At 36.7% G+C, this 23,692-nt stretch overlaps 1 protein-coding gene and 1 long non-coding RNA gene across 11 annotated transcripts in view; both read left to right on the top strand.

The window, feature by feature from the left end:
• DOCK7 (dedicator of cytokinesis 7) overlaps window positions 1-23,692 on the top strand; it is a 236,897-nt gene that overhangs the window by 43,315 nt on the left and 169,890 nt on the right. For 9 of the 10 annotated variants that reach the window (XM_086717167.1, XM_086717165.1, XM_086717168.1 and 6 more), the window contains exons 8-11: window positions 8,347-8,413; window positions 9,795-9,944; window positions 20,968-21,048; window positions 23,077-23,242. In XM_086717167.1, the coding sequence (XP_086573293.1) occupies window positions 8,347-8,413; window positions 9,795-9,944; window positions 20,968-21,048; window positions 23,077-23,242 (464 nt within the window). Of the gene's footprint in view, window positions 1-8,346; window positions 8,414-9,794; window positions 9,945-20,965; window positions 21,049-23,063; window positions 23,243-23,692 lie in introns of those variants that run through there. The other variant, XM_086717174.1, reaches the window with a different exon arrangement.
• LOC147578069 (uncharacterized) lies at window positions 13,865-18,416 on the top strand. The gene is made up of 2 exons (XR_015254751.1): window positions 13,865-17,765; window positions 18,001-18,416. It is a non-coding gene; the product is annotated as an uncharacterized LOC147578069 (long non-coding RNA).

The raw sequence follows: 23,692 nt of genomic DNA, 5'->3' as shown, positions 1-23,692 counted from the left end.
TTTCTTTATGTAAAAAAGTTAAATGACTTCTGATCTAACGTCATCGAAGTGATAATGTCCTGAATTTATATTCTTCACAAAGTGCTTTATTTTATTTTAATTTCTCTATTTTAACTCATCTTGTCTTCAGTGTAATTCTATAAGGTATATATTATTTTCTTCATTTTACAAATGAGGAAATCAAGATTCAAAAGCATTAGCAGAAGTGAACTGACTGGCATGCTCACTGTTTTGCACCCAGTAACTGAAAAAAAAAAACAAAACACCTCGATGCTGTTTTCATTGTATCATGTTAATATTATGGTTAATTACCAGTTCTGACTTAAGAAAAAGGAAATTTTAATACGTAGAACTTTCTAAAAGGAGCAACTCATAGGGACAGACCACTTCCGTGTCTGGATAACTTAGGCAGTTTTCTTCCTTTGAAAGCTAAGGCATTATGTATTTAGTTAGATTTATCTAGAAAGTTGTTAGAGCTTTAGTGCATTGAGTCTTTTGAATATCATATTCTTTTTTTGTTTTTTTATTTGCTTTTTTTGACAGCTTTCTTATGATATAATTTAAATATAAAATTCACCCTTTTAAAGTCAGTGGTTTATTTGTTTTTATTTACTTTAAAATTTTAATTCCAATATAGTTAACATACAGTATTATCTTCTGGTGTACAATATAGTGATTTAGCAGTTTTGTATATTATTTATTGCTCATCATGATAAGTGTACAGTTAACCCCTTCTATTTCATCCATCCTCCTTCCCTACCCACCTCCCCTCTGGTAACTATCTGTTTGTCCTCTGTAGTTAACAGTTTGGTTTCTGGTTTTTTGTTTGTTTTTGTTTTTTTTTTTTAATTCCACATATGAGTGAAATCATACGGATTTTCTCTTTCACTGATTGAATTATTTCACTTAGGATTATATTCTCTCTGTTCCTTTCTTCTCTTGCTCACTTCTTTCATGATTTGCTAGCTTTTTTTTTTTAATTTTTTTTTTTTTTTAACGTTTATTTATTTTTGAGACAGAGAGAGACAGAGCATGAACAGGGGAGGGGCAGAGAGAGAGGGAGACACAGAATCTGAAACAGGCTCCAGGCTCTGAGCTGTCAGCCCAGAGCCTGACGCGGGGCTCGAACTCACGGACCATGAGATCATGACCTGAGCTGAAGTCGGACGCTTAACCTACCAAGCCACCCAGGCGCCCCTGCTAGCTTTCTTTAGTGATATACTTGGATCCCTAGCTCTTTATTTTTTGCATATCTGTTACTGGGTTTTGATTTGTGGTTACAATTAAGTTTGTGTATAACATCTTATGACTAAGCAGTCTATATTAAGTTGCTTGAGTTTGAACCCATTCTTTACCACCCCCCCACCTATGTTTATAAAAGGTATCCTACTTTACATCTTTTTATTTTGTGGATCCTTGACTGAGTTTTACAGATATATTTAATTTTGCTGCTTTTGTGCTTCCTACTTTTCTTATTCCTGCTTATGGTCTTTCCTCTCAAAGAATCCCCTTTAAAATTTCTTGTAGGGCTGGTTTAGTGGTCATGAATTCCTTTAACTGTTATTTGTCTGGGAACCTCTTTACTCTCATTCTGTTCTAATGATAGCTGGTAAAGTGTTCTTGGCTGCAGGTTTTTTTCTTTCAGCACTTTGAATATATCTTGCCATTCCCTTTGGCTTGCAAAGTTTCTGCTGAACAATCAGCTGGTAGCCTTATGGAGTTTTCCTTGTATGTATGTAACTTTTCTTTTCTTTTGCTGCTTTTAAAATTCTCTGCTTTATCGCTGCTTTTTGCCATTTTAATTACAATGTGTCTGGTGTGGACCTCCTTGGGTTGATTTTGTTGGGGGCTCTCTGTGCTTCCTCAATCTGGATTTCTGTTTCCTTCCCCAGATGTGGGAAGTTTTCAGCTATTATTTTTTCAAATAAATTTTCTGCCCCTGTTCCTTTCTCTTCTTCTGGGATTCCTGTAATGCAGATGTTACTATGCTGGATGGTGCTGCTGAGTTCCTTAAGTCTGTCTTCATTTTTTATTATTTTGTTTCCCTCTCTCCTCTTCAGCTTGATTGCTTTCCATTTCTCAGTCCTCTAATCCTCTAATCCAGGTCACTAAACCTTTCTTCTGTTTCCTCTAGTCTTCTATTTATTCCATCTTTTTAGTTTTAGTTACTGAGTTCTTCATCTCTGATTGGTTCTTTTGTATGTTTTCTGTCTCTTTGTTATGGGTCTCACTGAGGTCCTCCACTTTTTCTCAAGTTCTGTGAGTATCTTTATGACCATTCCTTTAAATTCTCTGTCAGGCATATGACTTATTTCAGTTTCGTTTAGCTCTCTTTTGTCCTGTTTCTTTCATTTGTGACAAATTCCTCTGTCTCCTCATTTTGTCTAACTCTATGTGTCTGTTTTTGTGTGTTAGGAAAGTTGGCTATGTCTCCTGCTCTTTCAAGTAGTGGCCTTAAGAAGAGGTCTTGTAATGCCCTGCAGTGTAGTATCCCCTGTTCACCAGATCCTGGGTGATTGAGGAGGTCTCCTATGTGTCATTCAGGTGTCCTGTCAGGGCTAAGCTGCTTTTGCCTTTAGTTTGTCATCTTTGATGGTTTTCTTTGCCTCTTGTGGACAGGATTTTGTCCCTTTGTTGTTAGTGGGTGAATCTAAGGTCACCTTGGGCTTAAGTTGAGTCAGACCAGGTATTTGCCAGAAATGTAGCAGCACCAAACTGCCAGACACCTTCCATGTTGTCTCCTGAGAAGCTTTCGTTGGTGGACAAGGCCTGCAGTCAGACCAGCTGTCTGCCCCCAGCCCCCTGCTGGGGCCACAGGGGGACTGGTATGTTTGGTTATTTTTCTCTCTTCCCAGGGTAGGAGTCGCTTTATAGTAGTGTTGGCTCCTATCAGGGCTGCTTGCACATTGTCAGGCTTGTGGCACCGCTTTGGACGGGTTCTGCCAAGGGATATTGCAGGGGGCAGGTCTGCAGGAGAATGCAGAGGCATGGTGTGCTCTTAGCAGTTTAGGTGCAGGTGTTGGCAGTATGCTGGTTCCTGCAGATATTTAGGTTGGGGCATCAGGGAGGGAAAAGGCACCCACCAGCTCCTTTGCTCCTGGAGAAGTCTCTCAATGATCCCTGCCCCTCCAGCAATGTTCTGAGATTAGTAAACAAATCTTCCTCCTGAATACAACAGGAATTTTTCAAGGTGATACTTCTGTGCTGTAAAATCTGAGGGACTGTTTGTTGTGCTGTCTCATTAAGGGTGGGAACTCAGTTTCATTTTGCCCTCCTGGCTGATTTTTAAAATTCGAGGTGTTTAGCCTCACTGTAAGAACTCACAAAATTTGGCCTCTCTGATTAAAAAAAAAAAAAATTAAAAAAAATTTTATTTTGAGAGAGAGAGAGAGAGAGAGAGAGAGAGAGAGAGAGAATGAATGAGCAGGGGAGAGGCAGAGAGAGAAGGAGACACAGAATCTGAAGCAGGCTCCAGGCTCTGAGCTGTCAGCATAGAGCCCGACACAGGGTTCGAACTCACGAACCATGAGATAACCTGAGCTAAAGTCGGATGCTTAACTGACTGAGCCACCCAGGCACCCCTGGCCTCTCTGATTTTCAAAGTCACATGTTATTTGTCTGCCCCTCTGGGTTCCCTGTGCCGGGGTGCTTAGTGAGAGTCTCATTTTGTTTCTGCATTTACTGTTTCCTTCCCTCCTGTGGATGGTCCTGTGGGTTCATTTAGCTCTTCACGTGCTCTTCCTCCTTCCTTTGATGTGGCCTCTTCTCTACATTTAGCTGTGGAGAGTCTGTTCTGCCAGTCTTTGGGTTGGGTTATTTACACTTATGTGGGTGTTATCTATGGGAAGAGGTGAGCTTAGGGTCTTCCTACTCCACCATCTTCCGTGGAAGTCTAACATCCGTGGTTTTTAGTAAATTCAGAGTTGTACAACTATTGCTGTGACTAATTCTGGAACATATTCATCACCCCAGAGAGAAACTTCATACCTGTATTAGTTTGTTCCAACTACCATAATAAAATACCATAGACTGGGTAGCTTAAACAACAGAAATTTATTTTCTCACAGTGCTGGAGAGTGGAAGTTGAAGTTCAAGGTGTTGGTAGGATTGGTTTCTGATGAGACTTCTCTTCCTGGCTTGTAGATGGTCATCTTCTTCTTGTTCCCCGATATGACCTTTTCTTTGTTCCTGCATGAAGAGAGAAAGTTCTCTGGTGTTTTTCTTTTTATAAAGACACCAGTCTTTTAGGCTTAGGGTCTCACCCTAATTTTGTCAGTAGTGTGTTTTGGTAGGCCTTGGAGTGATTAAAAATTGCTTTTTTGGAGCGCCGGTGTGGCTCAGTCGGTTAAGCACCTGACTCTTGATTTTAGTTCAGGTCCTGATCTTGCAACTTGTGAGATCAAGTCCTATGTTGGGCTCTCCACTGACAGCGCAGAGCCTGCTTGGGATTCTCTCTCTCCCGCTGTCTTTACCCCTCTCCTGCTGTCTCAAAAGAAATAAGTATTTTAAGAAATTGCCTTTTTAAAAAAAATTTTTTTTTTCAACGTTTATTTATTTTTGGGACAGAGAGAGACAGAGCATGAACGGGGGAGGGGCAGAGAGAGAGGGAGACACAGAATCGAAAACAGGCTCCAGGCCCCGAGCCATCAGCCCAGAGCCTGACGCGGGGCTCGAACTCACGGACCGCAAGATCGTGACCTGGCTGAAGTCGGACGCTCAACCGACTGTGCCACCCAGGCGCCCCAAGAAATTGCCTTTTTAAAAAGTGTTTTTTGAATTCTCAACATTTCAAATAAATGAGCACTTAACAGTGGGGAAAAAAAGCAACCTTTTTTGCAGCTTGGTGCACTTGCATTGAGTATCTGGTGCTCAAATAGTATTTCTTGACAAACTCAAGCACGTGTATGTTTGGTTGCCTGGGAGTAGCATAGTATGCGTTTTTTAAGTTTTCATACTGAATGTATGGGAGGTATACATTTAAAAACAGAAAAGAAAAAAAAAATACAACCATGGCAGTCCCTTTGTATAATGGAAGAGCCTTTTTTTTTTTTAAATAGTTTCTTTTTTTTTTTTTTTAATTTTTTTTTTTCAACGTTTTTATTTATTTTTGGGACAGAGAGAGACAGAGCATGAACGGGGGAGGGGCAGAGAGAGAGGGAGACACAGAATCGGAAACAGGCTCCAGGCCCCGAGCCATCAGCCCAGAGCCTGACGCGGGGCTCAAACTCACAGACCGCGAGATCGTGACCTGGCTGAAGTCAGACGCTTAACCAACTGTGCCACCCAGGCGCCCCTGGAAGAGCCTTTTGAAACATTAAAGAAAAAAATGAAATGATGTATCTCATTTAAAATATTCTTGTCATGCATTAGTAGCTTTTCTTAATGTGAAGCACACTTGTTGTTTCCTCAAGACTTTTAACCTTTGTTCATCATACTAACAATAGGGATCTTTAAATACTGTCCAAGAATATCATAGAGAAAGTTATTATGCATGAATTTTATGGTGCTAAATTACAAAATAGGATACTCGTTTTCTGAATAAGCAGTTAACATTTCTCTTATCTTTGATCCATTTTTGCTTATTTTATCTGAATCTAAAATTTATATGAAAATGCAAAGGGCTGAAAGGAGGCAGGGAAGTTTTGAAGCAGTTTACAAAACAAAATAGGTATTAATACTTAGTATAAAGCTACAGTAAGCTAATTACCTAAGACGGAAGCTAATGAAGACAATATAGCACTGACATACAATTAGAAAATTAGTCCAATGGACTAGGACTAAAAAATGGACCTATGTGTGTATTTTTGATTTACAATTACAGTGGCACTACAGTAGCCCCCCTCTTCTCCATGTATTCAGTTACCAGTGGTCAACTGCTGTCCAGGCGCAGATGATGATCCTTCTGACTTATCAGAAGATCAGTAATAGCATAACTCTATGTCACAATGTCTGTGTTATTTACCTCAGTTGATTTCATACGTAGACATTTTATCAGGTCATATCATTGTAAGGAAAAGGAGGATTAATATAATACAGTAAAGTATTTTGAGAGAGAGAGAGAGAGACTGCATTCACATATCTTTTATTAAAGTATGTTGTTATAGTTGTTCTGTTTTGTCATTAGTTATTGTTGTTAATCTCTTACTGTGCCTAAAGTATAAATTAAACTTTATCACAGGTAGCGTATGCATTGGAAAAAACATTGTATATATGGGTTTCAGTACTGTCTACAAGGTTTCAGGCATCCATGGGAGGTGTTAGAACATATTTTTTGCAGATAAGGGGAGACAACTATATAGACAGTTGGGAAAGGTAATCTTTTCAATAAATTGGCAGAACAGTTGGATATCTGTGTCTCTCTGTTTCTCTATCTTTCTCTGTCATACAGAGGGAGAAGATGTTTTCAATACATTCACTTGACAAAGCATCTGTATACAGAATGCATAAAGAAGTGTAAATAGATGAGGAAACTGCCAAACAAAAAATAGAAAAATGGTCCAAAAGAGAGTGTCTGTGTGTTCATAAATAGATGAAGATGCATATTAAAAGTCCAGTGTGATAACAGATACCCACTGAAGTTGCAGAATCAGAAAGAGTGACAGTAACAAGTGTTAGAGAGTTTGTACAGTAGGCTTTGTAGAGGTTGAGCCATGTAGACAGTATCACCAAAATTTCTATTCTTTTGGCTTCTGGGTTGGGTTCTGCTAAGAGAGACATCAGCAGAAGTCAGAGGATGGAAGAGAGTGAAATCAGTGGTATTTACTTATATCCTTTTACTCATTCCCTGCTAGGTCATGTTGATTGGTTGCCTTCTCCTCCAAAAGCCAGTGTTTCTGTGAAAGCCCCTTGTATACCTGTTCTTTCTCAGTTTTGGTTTACCACTTCTAAGGTCTCCTTTAGGTCAAGGATTGGTAATGACTCCCTGCGATTGTTGTCTCCAGAGAATTGTACTCTCTCTAGTTGTTTTCCTAAATCTTATCGGAATCTTTGTGAATCCCCCTTCATTCAACTCAACCAAATGCGACTGTGTGTTATCTCCTGTAAAGACTTTGATACTCTCATGATAAAAAAAAAAAATGAACAATGTAGAACAGGGTTTTTATAACCTTGGCACTATTGACATTTTTGTCTGGATAATTCTTTGTTGTCAGAGGCTCTCCTGTACAATGCAGAATGTTTAGCCACAGCCCTGGCCTCTCTACTCACTAAATATCAGTAATATTCCTGCAGTAATGATAACTTAAAATGCTTCCAGACATTGCCAAATGTCCTATTGGGGGAAAAATCATCCTTTATTGAGGATCACTGCTCTAGAGTTTTAGTTAACCTCATGTTACATATTATTCCCTTTTTAAAAATATTTTTAATTAATTCATTTATTTTGAGAGAGAGAGAGTGAGAGAGAGCTAGAGCGTGCAGTCGTGGGGGAGGGACAGAAAGAGATAGAGAGAGAATCCCAAACAGGCTCCATGCTCAGTGTGGAGCCCAACATGGGGTTTGACCTCACAACTGTGAGGTCATGACCTGAGTTGAAATGAAGAGTTGGGTATTTCACTGAGTACCCAGGTGCCCCACATATTATTTTATTCAGCAAATAGTTACTAAGTGTTTACCGTATGTAAGTCAAGTTCTTGGAAATGAAATTAGACATCTTGATTTAAGCATACAGTTATAAAATACATTTTTACATATTCATATAGTGAAAATTTGTATTTGAACATTAAAAAGCATGGTTAGATTAATATTTATGACAGGGAAATATACCCATAAAATATGAAGTTGAGAAAGCAGACTACTAAATATACAGTGACACACTTCATTTAAAAAAAAAATCCAGTTGGGGCACCTGGGTGATCCAGTCAGTCAGGCGTCCGACTTCAGCTCGGGTCATGATCTCGCGGCTTGTGGGTTTAAGCCCTGAGCCACATGTTGGGTTCTGTGCTGACAGCTCAGAGCCTGGAGCCTGCTTTGGATTCTGTGTCTCCCTCTCTCTCTGCTCCTTTCCCACTCACACTCTGTCTCTTTCTCTCAAAAGTAAATAAATGTTAAAAAATAAATCCATTTACCAAGTGCAATTATACATAGACAAAAGTCTAGACGGATAGGCACTGAAACTGTTAATTTTGGTTCTCTCCATGTGGTGGAATTTTGTATGCTCCTGTTTTTCTCTGAAATTTTTAATGTGTTTTCTTAGTTTTTCACATTGAATATATGAAATTACCTAATGGAAGTAGTGGTTGATTTAGACTGAAAGATATACTTGCAAAAGTGTTTCAGAAGGAGGGGTAGCATAGATGGTATAGCACAGATGTAGAAATGTTAAACTAATTGCTTTTTTTCTTAAAGGTTTGAGATTGAAATTGAACCTATTTTTGCAAGTTTGGCTTTATATGATGTCAAGGAAAAGAAAAAGGTAAGATTATATGATTTGAACATAGTCTTTTGTCACATTCCTAGGTTTCAGAAACTTGTTTTCGAGTTGTTTTATAAGTAATAATTTTTTGAGAATTGTTAAACATGATTATTTATTTATTGATTTTTATTAAAGTTTATTTATCGAGAGAGAGAGAGAATGAGCAGAGGAGAGGCAGAGGGAAAGGGAGAGAGAGAGAATCCCAAGTAGGCTCTGTGCTGACAGCAGAAAGCCCAACTTGGGGCTTGAACTCATGAACTCTGAGATCATGACCTGAGCTAAAACCAAGAGCCATATGCTTAACTTACTACCCATACAGTCACCCCTAAATATGGATCTTTTCAAAAGAAAATAGAAATTTAATTTATTAAGACTTGTTAAACATATTTTCTTACTATAAAATAGTTTAGTTGATACCTAGTTTTTATTTAATGGAAAGAATTCCAAAAGCAAATAGCAGAAGCAACTTGCTTTAAAATTAAGAAAAAGTTAGTACAAGAAAAGCATTTTAGGCAAATAATGTATAAAGGATTAGAATCATTATAAAGTTTTGTTGATGTGATTTAAAAATTCACACTAGCTAAAAAGGTCATTTATATATGCTTGAAGTCTTTTATCTTAAATACTGCTTTAGTTTTACCATTGTATCTTTATTACACTTAAGAGTCTTTCAGAGGGCTATCTCATGCAGCATTTTTTAAATAATGTTTATTTTTTGAGAGGGAAAGAGAGAGAGAGAAAGAAAGAGGGCACAAATAGCGACGGGGCAGAGAGAGAGGGACTCAGAGAATCTGAAGGAGACTCCGTGCTGTCAGTGCAAAGCCTGAGGTGGGGCTTGAAGCCATGAACTGTGAGATCATGATCGGAGCCAAAATTGGATGCTCAAGTGACCAAACCACCCAGGAGCCCCTCATACAGGATTTCTTAATATTCTAAGCTTAATGTGTGGTAGAAACTAACTACTTTCAGTGACTTCTACTGTCAACATATTATAGATTTCTGCTGTGGAACTCTGCCCCAGCAACTTGTATTTGCTAAATCAAATTCGCTAAAATATTATTTGTATAATTCTTTTAATTCTCAATTTGAGGTAATTCATCTCAATAATTTCTTTGTGTACTTTATTACAGGTTACATTTCTAATCAAAAGAGCTTGGGATAGAGTTCTTTAGAATATATTTCTTGTATATTTCTCAGATAGTTTTGTATATTTCTTTTTGCTTTTATTTAGACATATAAAGATTGGTCAATGAAATATATGATATACAGTATGTTAGTGTAATGTTGTAATATCTGTAATATTTTAAGACTGAGTATGCTTGATATTTGCAAAATGTACAGATTTTAAAATTTAATATGTGAATTTTTGTTTTTTTTTTAGATTTCAGAAAACTTTTATTTTGACCTTAATTCTGAGCAGATGAAAGGATTATTACGTCCCCATGTACCACCTGCTGCCATTACCACTTTGGCAAGATCAGCTATTTTTTCTATCACTTATCCTTCCCAAGATGTTTTTCTTGTAATAAAGGTAAGAGTAATGTTAAATAAATTAGTTTGTTTGTGTAGTGTCTGTATATTTGTCTCCCTATTAATATCACAAGGTTTTTAAGGGTAAGGATTTTATCTTCATGTATTTTTTTTGTCTTAAAACTTCTTAACACAATACTGGATGTAGACTGTAGTCTACCTAAAAAAAACTACCTAAGTTTTTTTCTTTTTTTTTTGAGTGGGAACTCTATTAGGGTTCTCCAAAGAAACAGATCAGTAGGCTGGAAATACACACACATGTATGTACACACATACAGGTAGAGATTGACTGATTTTAAGGAATTGGCTTGTGTGATTGTGGGGGCTGGCAAATTTGAAATGTGTAGGGGGTTGGCAGGCTGGAATTCAGGTAAGAGTTGGTATTGTAGTCTTGAGTCTGAATTGGGCAGCAGACTGGAGACTCAGGCAGGGTGTCTGTGTTGCAGTCTTGAAAATTACTTCTTTGGGAAATTTCCATCTTTGGTCTCAAGGCCTTCACCTGATTGGATGAGGCACACTCACATTGTGGAGAGAGTAGTCTGCCTTACTCTACTGATTTAAATGCTGATCACCTCTAAAAAATACCTTTACAGCAACATCTAGGTAGGTTTGATCAAATAACTGGGCATTATAGCCTACCCAAGTTGGCATATAAAATTAAGTATCATAGGAGCTTTATTATGATGTTATCACTCAGTTTCTAAATTACATAAATACTAATATCTAAATCATTGAGGTCACGGAACATTATGATTTGACTGTCCTCCAATTAAGAATAAGGATTACAAACATAGGGAAGAATAAAAAACGAGGCCAACTGTAAAGCAGACTCTTAACTATAGAGAACATACTAAGGGTTGCTGGAGGGGAGTTGGACTGAGGGATGGGTTAAATGGGTGACAGGTATTAAGAAGGGCAGTTACTGTGATAAGCACGGGGTGTTTTATATAAGTGATAAATCTCTAAATTCCACTCCTGAAGCTAATATTATCCTATGTATTAAGTGACTGACATTTAAATTAAAAATTTGAAATAAACAAAGCAAAATAAACACAAAAACTGAATAAGGATTATGAATTCTAAAATCTGAATATTATGAAGCTGCTTAGCTTAAGTTGAGGAATAATTTACTATAACTTGACCTTGACTTGAAAGAAGCTTAAAATATATTCATTGATCATTTTATCTTTATTTATATAAAATTATAAAAGGTAATGAATTTTACAATAAGGTTATAAAGTGGATTGTCACGGAATGAATCCTGTTTACCCACAGGAATAATGTCCTAATTTGTCGACACATTCCCATTGAATTCAGCTTAAAATAGATCTTAGCTACAATGAATCCTACAAGCACAGATTTAGCAGCAGTGGTCTTCAAAAACTCAGAATAAAGTTCTAAATATTAATACAGTTGAGAAATACTGTATATACAAGTACCTTTACATGGGAAAATAGTGCATTTTCATAAAAATAGAACATATTTAAGGAAACGAGATGAAAAGATACAGCTGATGGTTCGAATATTGACTGCATGAAAATGAGATTATTTAGTGACAAGATTTGGTTGAGAGTGAACAGTTTAGATAGGATTAAGGATAAGAAACATGGTAAATGTTCAATATGAGTAAATAGGGAGATAAATCAATGTACATTCATATGATGGGATACTATGGCAAATAAAACCACTATTTGGAAGAAATTTTTTTTTTTAAATGTTTATTTATTTTTGAGACAGAGAGAGACAGAGCATGAACGGGGGAGGGTCAGAGAGAGGGAGACACAGAATCTGAAACAGGCTCCAGGCTCTGAGCTGTCAGCACAGAGCCCGACGCGGGGCTCGAACTCACGGACCGCGAGATCATGACCTGAGCCGAAGTCGGCCGCTTAACCGACTGAGCCACCCAGGCGCCCCTGGAAGAAATTTTAATGATATAGAAACGCATGTGTGATATAACATTCAGTGAAAAATAAGTCTGGCACAAAACTCTCTATGGAATGATCTCAATTGTGTAGAATATATATGTACATAAAAATATGTATATACATAGAAAATGACTTCCCTGTAATTTCAAAAAAATGAACAAGTTAAAATATTATTAAAAATTTAAAGGAGATGTATTTAGGAGGTTTTGCTAAATCACTTGTGGTGCAGCAGGATGTTTTTGTTTCTTGAGAGGAAAAATGCCATTGATCTGTGTATTGGTGAGCTCCTGCTATTCAAGAACAGAAAGAGAAAATCCCAGTGGCATGCAACAACAAACGTTTGTTTAGGTCATGCATCCAAGTTGTCTGGTGGTCAGTTGATGTAGGTTGTACTCTCCTCGAGGTGGCTGTGCTCCTGAAACCGTCTTTTGGTTGGTTGGGGCTCATTTGATTCAGCTGGAGCTGTACTTCTTTGTGTATTGCTTTTCTAGCAGGCTAGCTTGGTTTATTCTCATGGTAATTGCAGAAATGCCAAAGAGCAGACCCCCCTGCACAGGCACTTTTCAAGCCCTTGGTTGCATCACACAGGCTAACATTGTATTGGCCAAGACAAATCATATGACAGAACACAAAAGCAAGAAGTTAGGATATATACTTGGCGTCTTTATTCAGAGGAATTCCAGTGTCAGGTAGCAGTGAGGGGGGTAAAGGAAGGGTGAAGAATTGGGGCTATTAAGTGCAATCTATCACTGTCTGAGATACGGGAATTCTGGCTCAGCCAGGATTAGGTCTTCCTTGCTCATTTTTGTGTCCTGCTTATTAGCATACATTCTGGTAAATAGGTGAAGGGGTAATATCATTGTGTTTGGATTATTGACATTTTAGAGAACAAAAACAAAGCTCTTTGAAAGAAACCCACAAATAGATGAAGAAAAACGTGGGTTACAATAAGGTAATGATAACAAAATAAGCTTAATTTAATTTTTTATTGAGGTGTGACATAATTACAGAAAATACACAAAAGTCATAAATACATGATTTAATGAATTATCCCCAAATAAATGCATTATGTTACCACCCACCCATGTTAAGAAACAAAATGTTACCAGAATCCCAGAAACTGCCCATGTACCATTCACCGCTCCTTTTTTTTTCCCCTCAAAATTTTTGCTTGTTTTTGAACACTGTGTTAATAGGATCCAACATTATATATATTTTGTGACTTGCTACATGATTGTGTGATTATACTGCTGTATGCAACAGTTTTAAATTCATTTACATTGCTGGAACTCCTGGGTGGCTCAGTTGGTTAAGCGTCCGACTTCGGCTCAGGTAATGATCTCAAAGTTCATGGGTTTGAACCCCATGTCGGGCTCTGTGCTGACAGCTTGGAGCCTGCAGCCTGCTTCAGATTCTGTGTCTCCTTCTGTCTCTGTCCCTCCCATGCTCATGCTCTGTCTCTCTCAGAAATAAATAAACATTAAAAGATAATAAAAATAAAATTCATTTACATTGTTGTTTAGTATTATATGAATATATCATAATTCATTTTACTGATGATAGACATTTTGGTTAATTTTGTGGTTTTTATCAGAAATTCTGTAAATATTTGCATTCCATGAGGATAGACATATGCATACATTTGTATTTAGTTTATTCTTGGGAGTAGAATTGCTAAGTCACAGAATATTTGTAGTCAGATTTGGTAGATGCTATCAAATAAATGTTTTCAGTCTCTGTGATAGTTGCATTCCCACCAGCAGTGAATAAGAGTTTCAGCTAGGGGCGCCTGGGTGGCGCAGTCGGTTAAGCGTCCGACTTCAGCCAGCTCACAATCTCGCGGTCCGTGAGTTCGAGCCCCGCGTCAGGCTCTGGGCTGATGGCTCAGAGCCTGGAGCCTGTTTCCGATTCTGTGTCTCCCTCTCTCTCTGCCCCTCCCCCGTTCATGCTCTGTCTCTCTCTGTCCCAAAAATAAATAAACGTTGAAAAAAAAAAGAGTTTCAGCTAGTCATACTTGATATTTATCAGTTTTTTTTAAAATTGAAGTATAAAATATGTACAATGAGATATTTACAAATCTGGAGTAAACAGCTTGGTGAATTCTTCCATGTGTATTTGCCTGTGTAATCACTCTTGAGCTCAAGTCATAGAATATTTCCATTGCGTTATTACTCTGGAGGGTTCTTGTGTTTCTCTTTCTAGTGACTACCCCTGCCCTTCTAGATAACTAGTATTCTAACTTCTGTCACCATTGTTAGCTTTTCTTCTTCTTGAAGTTCATATGAAAGGAATCATAACAATGAGTCTTCTGTGCCTGGCTTCTTTCACTCAATATAATGGCTGTGAGAGTCCTCCATAGGAGGAGAGCCACCCAGGTGCCCCTAGAGCCTTTTTTGGTTCCACTGGTCTATTTGTCTTTTCTTGGTACCACTACTATACTGTTTTCATTATTGTAGCTTTATAATAAGTGGTGTATTTTTTTTCCAGCTTGACTTTTTACATTTTTGTGTAAATTTTTACTTGTCAGTCTCTTCAACCCCTTAGTATAGGCATGCTCTCTTTCTCTCAAGAAATAATGTACTGAGATGTTGACTGGCATTGCATTAAATATATAGATCAATTTGAGAAAGTTGACATCTTTAAACTATTGTTTTTCAGTCAATGAACATGATATATTCCTTCATGTTTTTAGGTCTTTTCCTCTCATATATTCTTGGTGATTTGATATTTTGAATTACATTATAAATGGTATCACTTAACATTTTTCATTTTAAATTATATACAAAATTTCATTTGTCACTGGTATATAGAAATTGTTTTCTTTGTAAGCTTTGTTTACAATTAGCAATATGCACAGGGTGTCCATCTTTATTAATTTTTACATACTGAACTTATGTACATCTCGATCAAGATGTAGAATATTAGCAAGTGGCCTTCTTTGTGCCCTTTCCTACTATAGTGACTTTTGCCGTATCTTGGCCTCTTTTGAAACTTCATAGGAAAGGAATCGTATAGTATAAATTCTTGTCTCTGGTATTCTAAAGAATTATGTTAAGATTCATCTAGGCTTTTTGCGTGTAGCAGTAGTTGTTTTTAATCCTATATAATATTCTGTTATATGAATATATCACTGTTTTTCCATTCTCATTGTTGGACATTGGGTTTATTTCTACAACCGGTTTCCCTACATGGATATTCCAATTTTTACTCTTTTCAACAGTTTTTGAGAATATCAGCTGCTCCATTTCCTTCTTAACACTTGCTATCACCGGATTTTATTGTATTTGACATTTAAATTTTATTAATTTTGTTTTATATTCTGGTTTGTATTTTATTTCTGATATGTTTGTCATGTTATATCAAATTTTTTAAGAGTTTATTTTTAAGTAATATCCACATCCACTATGGGGTTTGAACACACAACCCCAGGTCCAAGAGTTCCATGCTCCACTGACCTAGGCAGTCAAGCGCCCCTCAATTTTAGTCTATATTCTGTGATGACTAAGAATGTTGAGTGATTTATTGGCTGTTTGGATATTCTGTTTTATAAAGTACTTATTCAAATAGCTCATTTTTAACTTGTTTGTAAGTGATTTTTAATATAAAAAACATGAATTTTAAGTGTATGTAGGATACATATGTTTCACGTGAACAAATATATACACTTGTGTAATCCTATCCATTTTATTGGATTATTTTTATTTTATTTTATTTGTAAGAGTGTTTTGTCCTCCACTTGCTAATTTGAAGTATCAACTTTATATGTGCTAAATTCCTACAAGGAATTATCATAATTCCTACAAATCAGGTATGCTTGATTTGGTTTCTGGACTTTCACCCTATTTTATTTACGTTTCTTTTCTTTTTGAAAATATTAAGTTATATAGGGTTAACGTGAGACATTAAATTAGAAGTGGAGAAAAAAATTAGAAGTAGAAACTGTTGCATTGGTCACTCAATACTGTTTTGTGAGTTTTTTCTTTACTTTTTTTTTTTTTTTTTTTTTAGTGTTTACTTACCTATGTTGAGAGAGAATGTGTGCACAAGCAGGGCAGGGGCAGAGACAGAGAAAGAATCCCAAGTAGGCTCCACACTGTCAGTGCAGAGCCTAAAGTAGGGCTTGATCTCACAAACTGTGAGATCATGACCTAAGCCGAAATCAAGAGTTGGACACTCAACCAATTGAGCAATTTTTAAAAAATTGTTAATTCTGTACATTGATATTATATTAGATGACTTTTTCTCCTCTTATCAGATTTTGCCAACCACGAGTTTGCTCTCTTTCTATGAATTTGACCTCATATACTTCATGTGAATGGAATCATAGAGTATTTGGTTTTTGTTTTTGTGTGTGACTGGCTTATTTTACCTAGTATAATGTCTTCAAGGTTCATCAAGGTTGTAGCTTGTTTTAGGATTTCTCCCTTTTAAAGGCTGAATAATACTCCATTGTATAATATTTAATATATATATGTTTGTCCACTCATCTCTTTTTTTTTCAGTTTGTCATAACCTATTTACCTAACTTTATTTTTTTATTATTTTTTTAAATATGAAATTTATTATCAAATTGGTTTCCATACAACACCCAGTGCTCATCCCAACAAGTGCCCTCCTCAGTGCCCATCACCCACTTTCCCTTCCCTCCCACCCCCCATCAACCCTCAGTTTATTATCAGTATTTAAGAGTCTCTTATGGCTTGCCTCCTTCCTTCTCTGTAACTCCCCACCCCCCTTTTCCTCTGCCCTGGTCTTCTGTTGAGTTTCTCAGGATCCACATATGAGTGAAAACATATGGTATCTGTCTTTCTCTGTATTACCTATTTCACTTAGCATAACACTCTCCAGTTCCATCCACGTTGCTACAAAAGGCCAGATTTCACTCTCATTGCCAAGTAGCATTCCATTGTGTATATAAACCACAATTTCTTTATCCATTCATCAGCTGATGGACATTTAGGCTCTTTCCATAATTTGGCTATTGTTGAAAGTGCTGCTATAAACATTGGGGTACAAGTGCCCCTATGCCTCAGCACTCCTGTATCCCTTGGGTAAATTCCTAGCAGTGCTATTGCTGGATTATAGGGTAGATCTATTTTTAATTTTTTGAGTAACGTCCACACTGTTTTCCAGAACGGCTGCACCAGTACGCATTCACACCAACAGTGCAAGAGGGTTCCCATTTCTCCACATCCTCTCCAGCATCTATAGTCTCCTGATTTGTTCATTTGAGCTACTCTGACTGGCGTGAGGTGATATCTGAGTGTGGTTTTGATTTGTATTTGCCTGATGAGGAGTGATGTTGAGCATCTTTTCATGTGTCTGTTAGCCGTCTGGACATCTTCTTTGGAAAAGTGTCTATTCATGTTTTCTGCCCATTTCTTCACTGGATTATTTGTTTTTCGGGTCCACACATCTCTTGATAGACATTTGGGTCGCTTCTGCCTTTTGGCTTTGTGAATAGTGCTGCTATGAACATGAGTGTACAAATAATGGTTTACATTTTGCTTTTGATTCTATTGGATATATACTTAAAAATAGATTTTCTGTATTGTGTGGTAATTCTATTTTTAATTTTTTGAGGACCCTCTGTATAGTTTTCCATAATGGATGTACCATTTTCATAATCACCAATAGTGCACATGTGTTCCAGTTTTTCTGTATCCTTGCCAATGCTTGTTATTTTTTGTTTTATTGATTGTAGCCTCTTGATGGCTATCAAGTGATAATCTCATTGTATTTTGATTTGCATTTACCTTATGATTAGTTATGTAGAGGATCTTTTCATATCCTGTTAGCCATTTTTGTATCTTCTTCGGAAAAATGTCTATTCAAGTCCTTTGCCATTTAAAAATCAGATTAAAGTAAAACCTTGGATTGTAATTTGTTCTGTGAGTGTTCCACAAGACAAACATTTCTTTTAAATTTTTTTTTTTCAACGTTTATTTATTTTTGGGACAGAGAGAGACAGAGCATGAACGGGGGAGGGGCAGAGAGAGAGGGAGACACAGAATCGGAAACAGGCTCCAGGCTCCGAGCCATCAGCCCAGAGCCCGACGCGGGGCTCGAACTCACGGACTGCGAGATCGTGACCTGGCTGAAGTCGGACGCTTAACCGACTGCGCCACCCAGGCGCCCCAAGACAAACATTTCTAATAAATTTTAACTTGATAAACGAGCAATGTCTTGCAATATGAGTTGTACATGATGCTGAACGTCACATGATCACAGCTGAGCCAGTGGTTCTTGAAATTTGCTTTGATATCTGAGTGCTTTGGATTACAAGCATATTTCTAGAACAAATTATGCTTGCAAACCAAGGCTTACTGTATTTATTTTGTTGTTGAGTTGTAGAACTTAAAAAAATTATTCTGGATATTAACTCCTTATTAGATACATTATTTGTATATATTTTTTTATTTGTTGCCTTTTCACCCTGATTATGTCTGTGATGCACAAATTTTTAATGTGGCCCAGTTTCTGTATTTTGCTTTTGTTACCTGTATTTTTCTGCATCAAATCCAAGAAAACATTGCCATATCCAGTGTCATGAAGATTCTGTTTTTTTCTGTTAAGAGTTATATAATTTTAGGTCCACATTTAGGTCTTTGATCCATTTTGTGTTAATTTTTGTATATGATAGAGAGTAAAGACTTTATTCTTTTGCATTTGTATATATGATTTAAGAAAAAAAATTTTTTTATTGTTTTAAATGTTTTTATTTATTTTTGAGACAGAGAGAGACAGAGCATGAGCAGGGGAGGGGCAGAAAGAGAGGGAGACACAGAATCTGAAACAGGCTCCAGGCTCTGAGCTGTCAACACAGAGCCCGACGTGGGGCTTGAACTCACGGACCGCAAGATCATGACCTGAGCTGAAGTCGGACGCTTAACCGACTGAGCCACCCAGGCACCCCCAAGAAAAATTTTTTTTAATGTTTATTTTTGAAAGAGAGAGAGAGTCAGAGCACGAGTAGGGGAGGGACAGAGAGAGAGGGAGACATGGAATCTGATGCAGGCTCCAGGTTCTGAGCTGTCAGTGCAGAGCCTAATGCGTGGCTTGAAGTCATGAGCCATGAGACCTTAACCTGAACCGGAGTCAGACACTTAACCAACTGAGCCACCCAGGTGCCCCATGGATACATGGTCTTTTAAACACCATTAATTCTTTTGCATTTGGGTATATGGTATTTTAAACACCATTTGTTGAAAAGACTGTCCTTTCCCCATTGAATGGCCTTGGCAGTCTTGTTAAAAATCATTTAGCCTGGGGCTCCTGGGTGGCTCAGTTGGTTAAGCATCCAACTCTTGATTTCACCTCAGGTCATGATCTCATGGTCGTGAGATTGAGCCCCCTCATTGGGCTCCACACTGAGCATGGACCTGCTTAAGATTTTCTCTCTCTTTCTCTGTTGGCCCCTACCCTATGCACACTGCCTCTCTCTCTCAAAATAACTAAATAAATATTAACAAAATATTATTTAACCACATATATGAGGGTTTATTTCTGGACTGTATTCTGTTCCATTCATCTATATGTATGTCTTTATGCCAGTATCATATATGTATTTTTTATTACTGTAGCTTTGTATTGTTTTGAAGTCTGGAAGTATGAGACTTACAACTCTGTTCCTTTTTTAAAGGTTTATTTTGATTGTTCAGGGTTCTTTGAAATTTCACATGAATGTTATGGTGAATTTTATTATGTCTACAAAAAAAATCTTTGAGATTTTCATAGGAATTGCATTAAATCTGTAGATTGCTTTGCATAGAATTGGCCTCTTAATATCAATTTAGTCTTCCAGTTCATGACTATAGGATATCTTTCCATTTGTTTGTGTCTTCTTTAATTTTTTTTTTTTTTTTTTTTTTTTACCAATGTTCTATGGTTTTCAGATTATATATCATTCACCCTTTTGGTTAAGTTAATTTCTCAGTATATGTTTCCTTGCTATCTAGAAGAAGAGTGCTTTGATGAAACTTTTGTAAGCTCAAATTTTATAAAGTGACAAAGCAATTAACATTAATTCATATGGAAAAATATTTGAATGTTCTTAGACCCAAAAAATAACTCTCTCAGTCTTTCATGATGCCTTTGGACATATCTTGCCAACAGATGCACAAAATAAATTGAGATAAAGGACAGATGCTCGTAGACACAGTGCAGAACTTTGGTAGTTTGATGCTGAGATACTGAGTTGTAATTCCCAGGGAAGGAGCTTGGCAGTGCCACTGTTGTTGCCCCGGGTGTGTGCTGCCTGTATTTGCAAAGCATATGCTGAATGTTATTTTTACTTTCCCCTTTTTTTTGTAAAAGTGAAAATCCTCTTCAGATTTCTTTCAGTTAGCAAAAACAGGTAGTAATGTAGGTCTTTGTAAGATCAAAGTAGCATAATGTTAGCTTTCTAAAAGTGGGGAATACCTTTATTTTTTTTTCTTTTTGATATTATTGTAAGTGAAATTGTGTTTTTAATTTTCTTACAGATTTTTCATTATTAGTATTTAGAAATATAATTGATTTTTGCATATTGATTTTGTATCTGCAACTATGCTGAATTTATTTATTACTTCTAACCATTTGTGTGTGTGTGTGTGTGTGTGTGTGTGTACTATAAAGGTTTTCTGAACAAAAGGTCATGTCTGCAAACACATAATTTTACTCTTTCCTTTCAAATTTGGACTCTTTTTTTTCTTTTTCTTGCCTTATTGCTTTGGCTCAGACTTCCAGTACTTTTTTGAATAGAATTGGTAAAAGTGAGCATCCTTATCTTGTTCCTAATGTTAGAGGAAAAACTTCCAGCCTTTCACCATTGAATATGATGTTAGCTGTGGTGTTTTCATATATGGTCTTTATTATGTTGAGGTAGTTTTCTTGTATTCTTAGTTTGTTGAATGTTCCTAGCATGAAAGGGTGCTGAATTTTGCCCAGTTATTTTTCTGTATCAATTGAGATGATCGTGTGTTTTTTTTTTTCCTGTTATTCTGTTAATGTCGTGTATTACCTTGATTGATTTTTTTTATGTTAAACCATCCTCACATTCCAGTCTGATTACTTTTTTTTTTAAGCTTAATTAGTCTTTACTGTTTTATTTTTTGACAGTTAGAAAAAGTCCTACAGCAAGGTGACATCGGAGAGTGTGCAGAACCATATATGATTTTTAAAGAAGCAGATGCCACAAAGGTAGAGTATCATGCCTCTCATTTTTCCCACCTGTATAGTCATATAGTTCCTCCCAATGCTCCCCCAGTCCCTGAACCCAACACTAAATAACCTCTCATTTCCCAAGTTATTATTTGGGAGAATTATGAAGCATATTAAAGAATTTAACTACTAGTTCATTATTTTCTATTGGACTATCTGCTTTCTTACTTTCTTCTTTTTTTGTCACTTAGCTTTTTTCATATGCTGTGTTATTCTTTAAAATCTCCCTTACCCCCAAACTAAGTGACTCCTGACTTTTTTTTCCTTGGAGAGAACTAAGTTAATTTCATTTCATTCCTAAGTATTAAAATTTTCAAAAATAGTGATTTTTCATAAAACAGTGATATTGGTAATAAAAGGTTTTTTTAAAGTTCATTTATTTTGAGAGAGAGAGTGAGAAAGCACTTGCACATGAGCGTGGGAGGGGCAGAGAGAGAGAGGGAGAGAGAGAATCCCAAGCAGATTCTGAGCTGTCAGCCTGGAACCTGATGCAGGGCTTGATCCTATGAACCATAAGATCATGACCTGAGCTGAAATCATGAGTCAGAAGCTTACCCGAATGAGCTGCCCAGGTGCCCCATATAGTATAATTTTTTATAGTAAGATAGCAGTACTCTGGGGCTCTGTCTAGCTGCTGATAATTAAGGAATGCCACTGATAATTAAGGAATATGGTAAAAACAGAAAATACTATCTCCCTTTTGCTATCAGATGACTAATTTTTAGAATTTGGGTACACATATAAAGCAAAAGCAATTGATATAAAGTTGGTACCAAATTTCAGATACCCTGAGTTAGCTACAAGAATAACAGATGATTGAATACATGATTTAATAGTTGAAACATCCAGGAGTATGCTTGAGGAATACTCAATAAGTTACCAAAATCTAGAATATGTTTTGTTTTCTATTTTTGTGAAATTTGGAACAGTAACTGAGCCTTTTCTGCTGATATAGGTAGAACTGAGTACATGATACTCTTCTCTGATCTCTGGCTTGCTGGTTGAAATTAGGGTTCAAGTATTCTATAACCTTTCCCCGGGTTGTCATTTTTTAAATTTGCTGTTGTGTGGAGCTCATAATTACAATAGCAGCTTATTACATGCCTACATAAGCTGATAGAATCAAGTATACCTGATATCTAGGCTTTTAAAGCAATCACCTATTTTGGAGGTATAATATATATAGCAATAAACAACGCTAACATTTAGTTATCCGTCCATCTTATCCCAGGCCTGACTCTCAAGGTAGGGCTCTATTGTTAGTGTATATATACCTTGACAACATCCTGTATGGAAAGAGTATGTAAGATATTTGGTGTAGATTTTTACTTTTGGACCATTAGTTGGCTATTGCAAGTTACCTTAGTGTTTGTTTCAGGGATAGCCTAAAAGTTGGGCCAGCTTCAGGATGTCTTCCAGATAGGCACATACTGTTTGGACCATCAGTCTGTTTCTAGGGTTTAGTCTTTTTGCAATATTTTTTTTTGTTTGCTTCTTTTATTACAGTTCTGGTCTTACATGTTGTTAAGCCTATTTGTACCCCCAATCCCACTTTACCTCACTCCTTCTCTTGCCATAAGTTAAGGATTATTTCAAAATGGCTCAACTGCTCCCATCTTTTTCAGAGTAGTACAATTTAGTAAGTTTAACCTAGAATATTTTGTAGGTAGCAGTTGCTGACTTGAACATGGTTATGTTTCTTTTCATAAAATAGTACTTGTAATACATACACATGTTTGACACTTGCTCTACGTTCTTTCCTACCAAAATGAGATAATCACAAAAATAATTGAAAGACTTACTCTACACATACATTTATAGAATGGGTTAAAATTATTCAGTGGTTAAGATAATACAGTGTTAATTGATCTCTGAAAGGTATAGATTATTCTTCCATCTTTGTTGAGAATTGAGAATTCCTAAGCTGTCTTTTTATATACAATGGAGTAGTCTTTGATTCATTTCTTTCGAGCATAATCATATAATGTATAAAGTTTTGTTTTGCAGAATAAGGAAAAATTGGAGAAGCTGAAAAGTCAAGCTGATCAGTTTTGTCAAAGACTTGGGAAATATCGCATGCCTTTTGCTTGGACTGCAATCCATTTAATGAATATTGTTAGCAGTGCGGGGAGTTTGGAAAGAGATTCTACAGAGGTGGAAATAAGCACTGGAGGTAAGAGTGTTTTATATAAAATATTTCTAAATGTTTAATTTTTCTTTTTTTTTATATAGGCTTGTTTTATTTATAGACTTTACAGTGTTGCGAGGCATAAAAGGGTTTTCTTTTTTTTCCTTTTTTTCCCCACAGCTTTATTGAGATGCAATTCCTATACTATACAATTCACCCATTTAAAGTGTATAATTTATCGGGGCGCCTGGGTGGCGCAGTCGGTTAAGCGTCCGACTTCAGCCAGGTCACGATCTCGCGGTCCGTGAGTTCGAGCCCCGCGTCGGGCTCTGGGCTGATGGCTCAGAGCCTGGAGCCTGTTTCTGATTCTGTGTCTCCCTCTCTCTCTGCCCCTCCCCCGTTCATGCTCTGTCTCTCTCTGTCCCAAAAATAAAAAAATAAACGTTGAAAAAAAAAAATTAAAGTGTATAATTTATTGTTTTTTTTTGATATATT

Source organism: Puma concolor, chromosome C1, assembly GCF_028749965.1.
Source record: "Puma concolor isolate L17-30 chromosome C1, mPumCon1.1.hap2, whole genome shotgun sequence".
NCBI classification, from domain to species: Eukaryota; Metazoa; Chordata; class Mammalia; order Carnivora; family Felidae; genus Puma; species Puma concolor.
The sequence above is the reverse complement of the archived record's forward strand: the minus strand, read 5'-3'. Positions and strand labels throughout refer to the sequence as shown.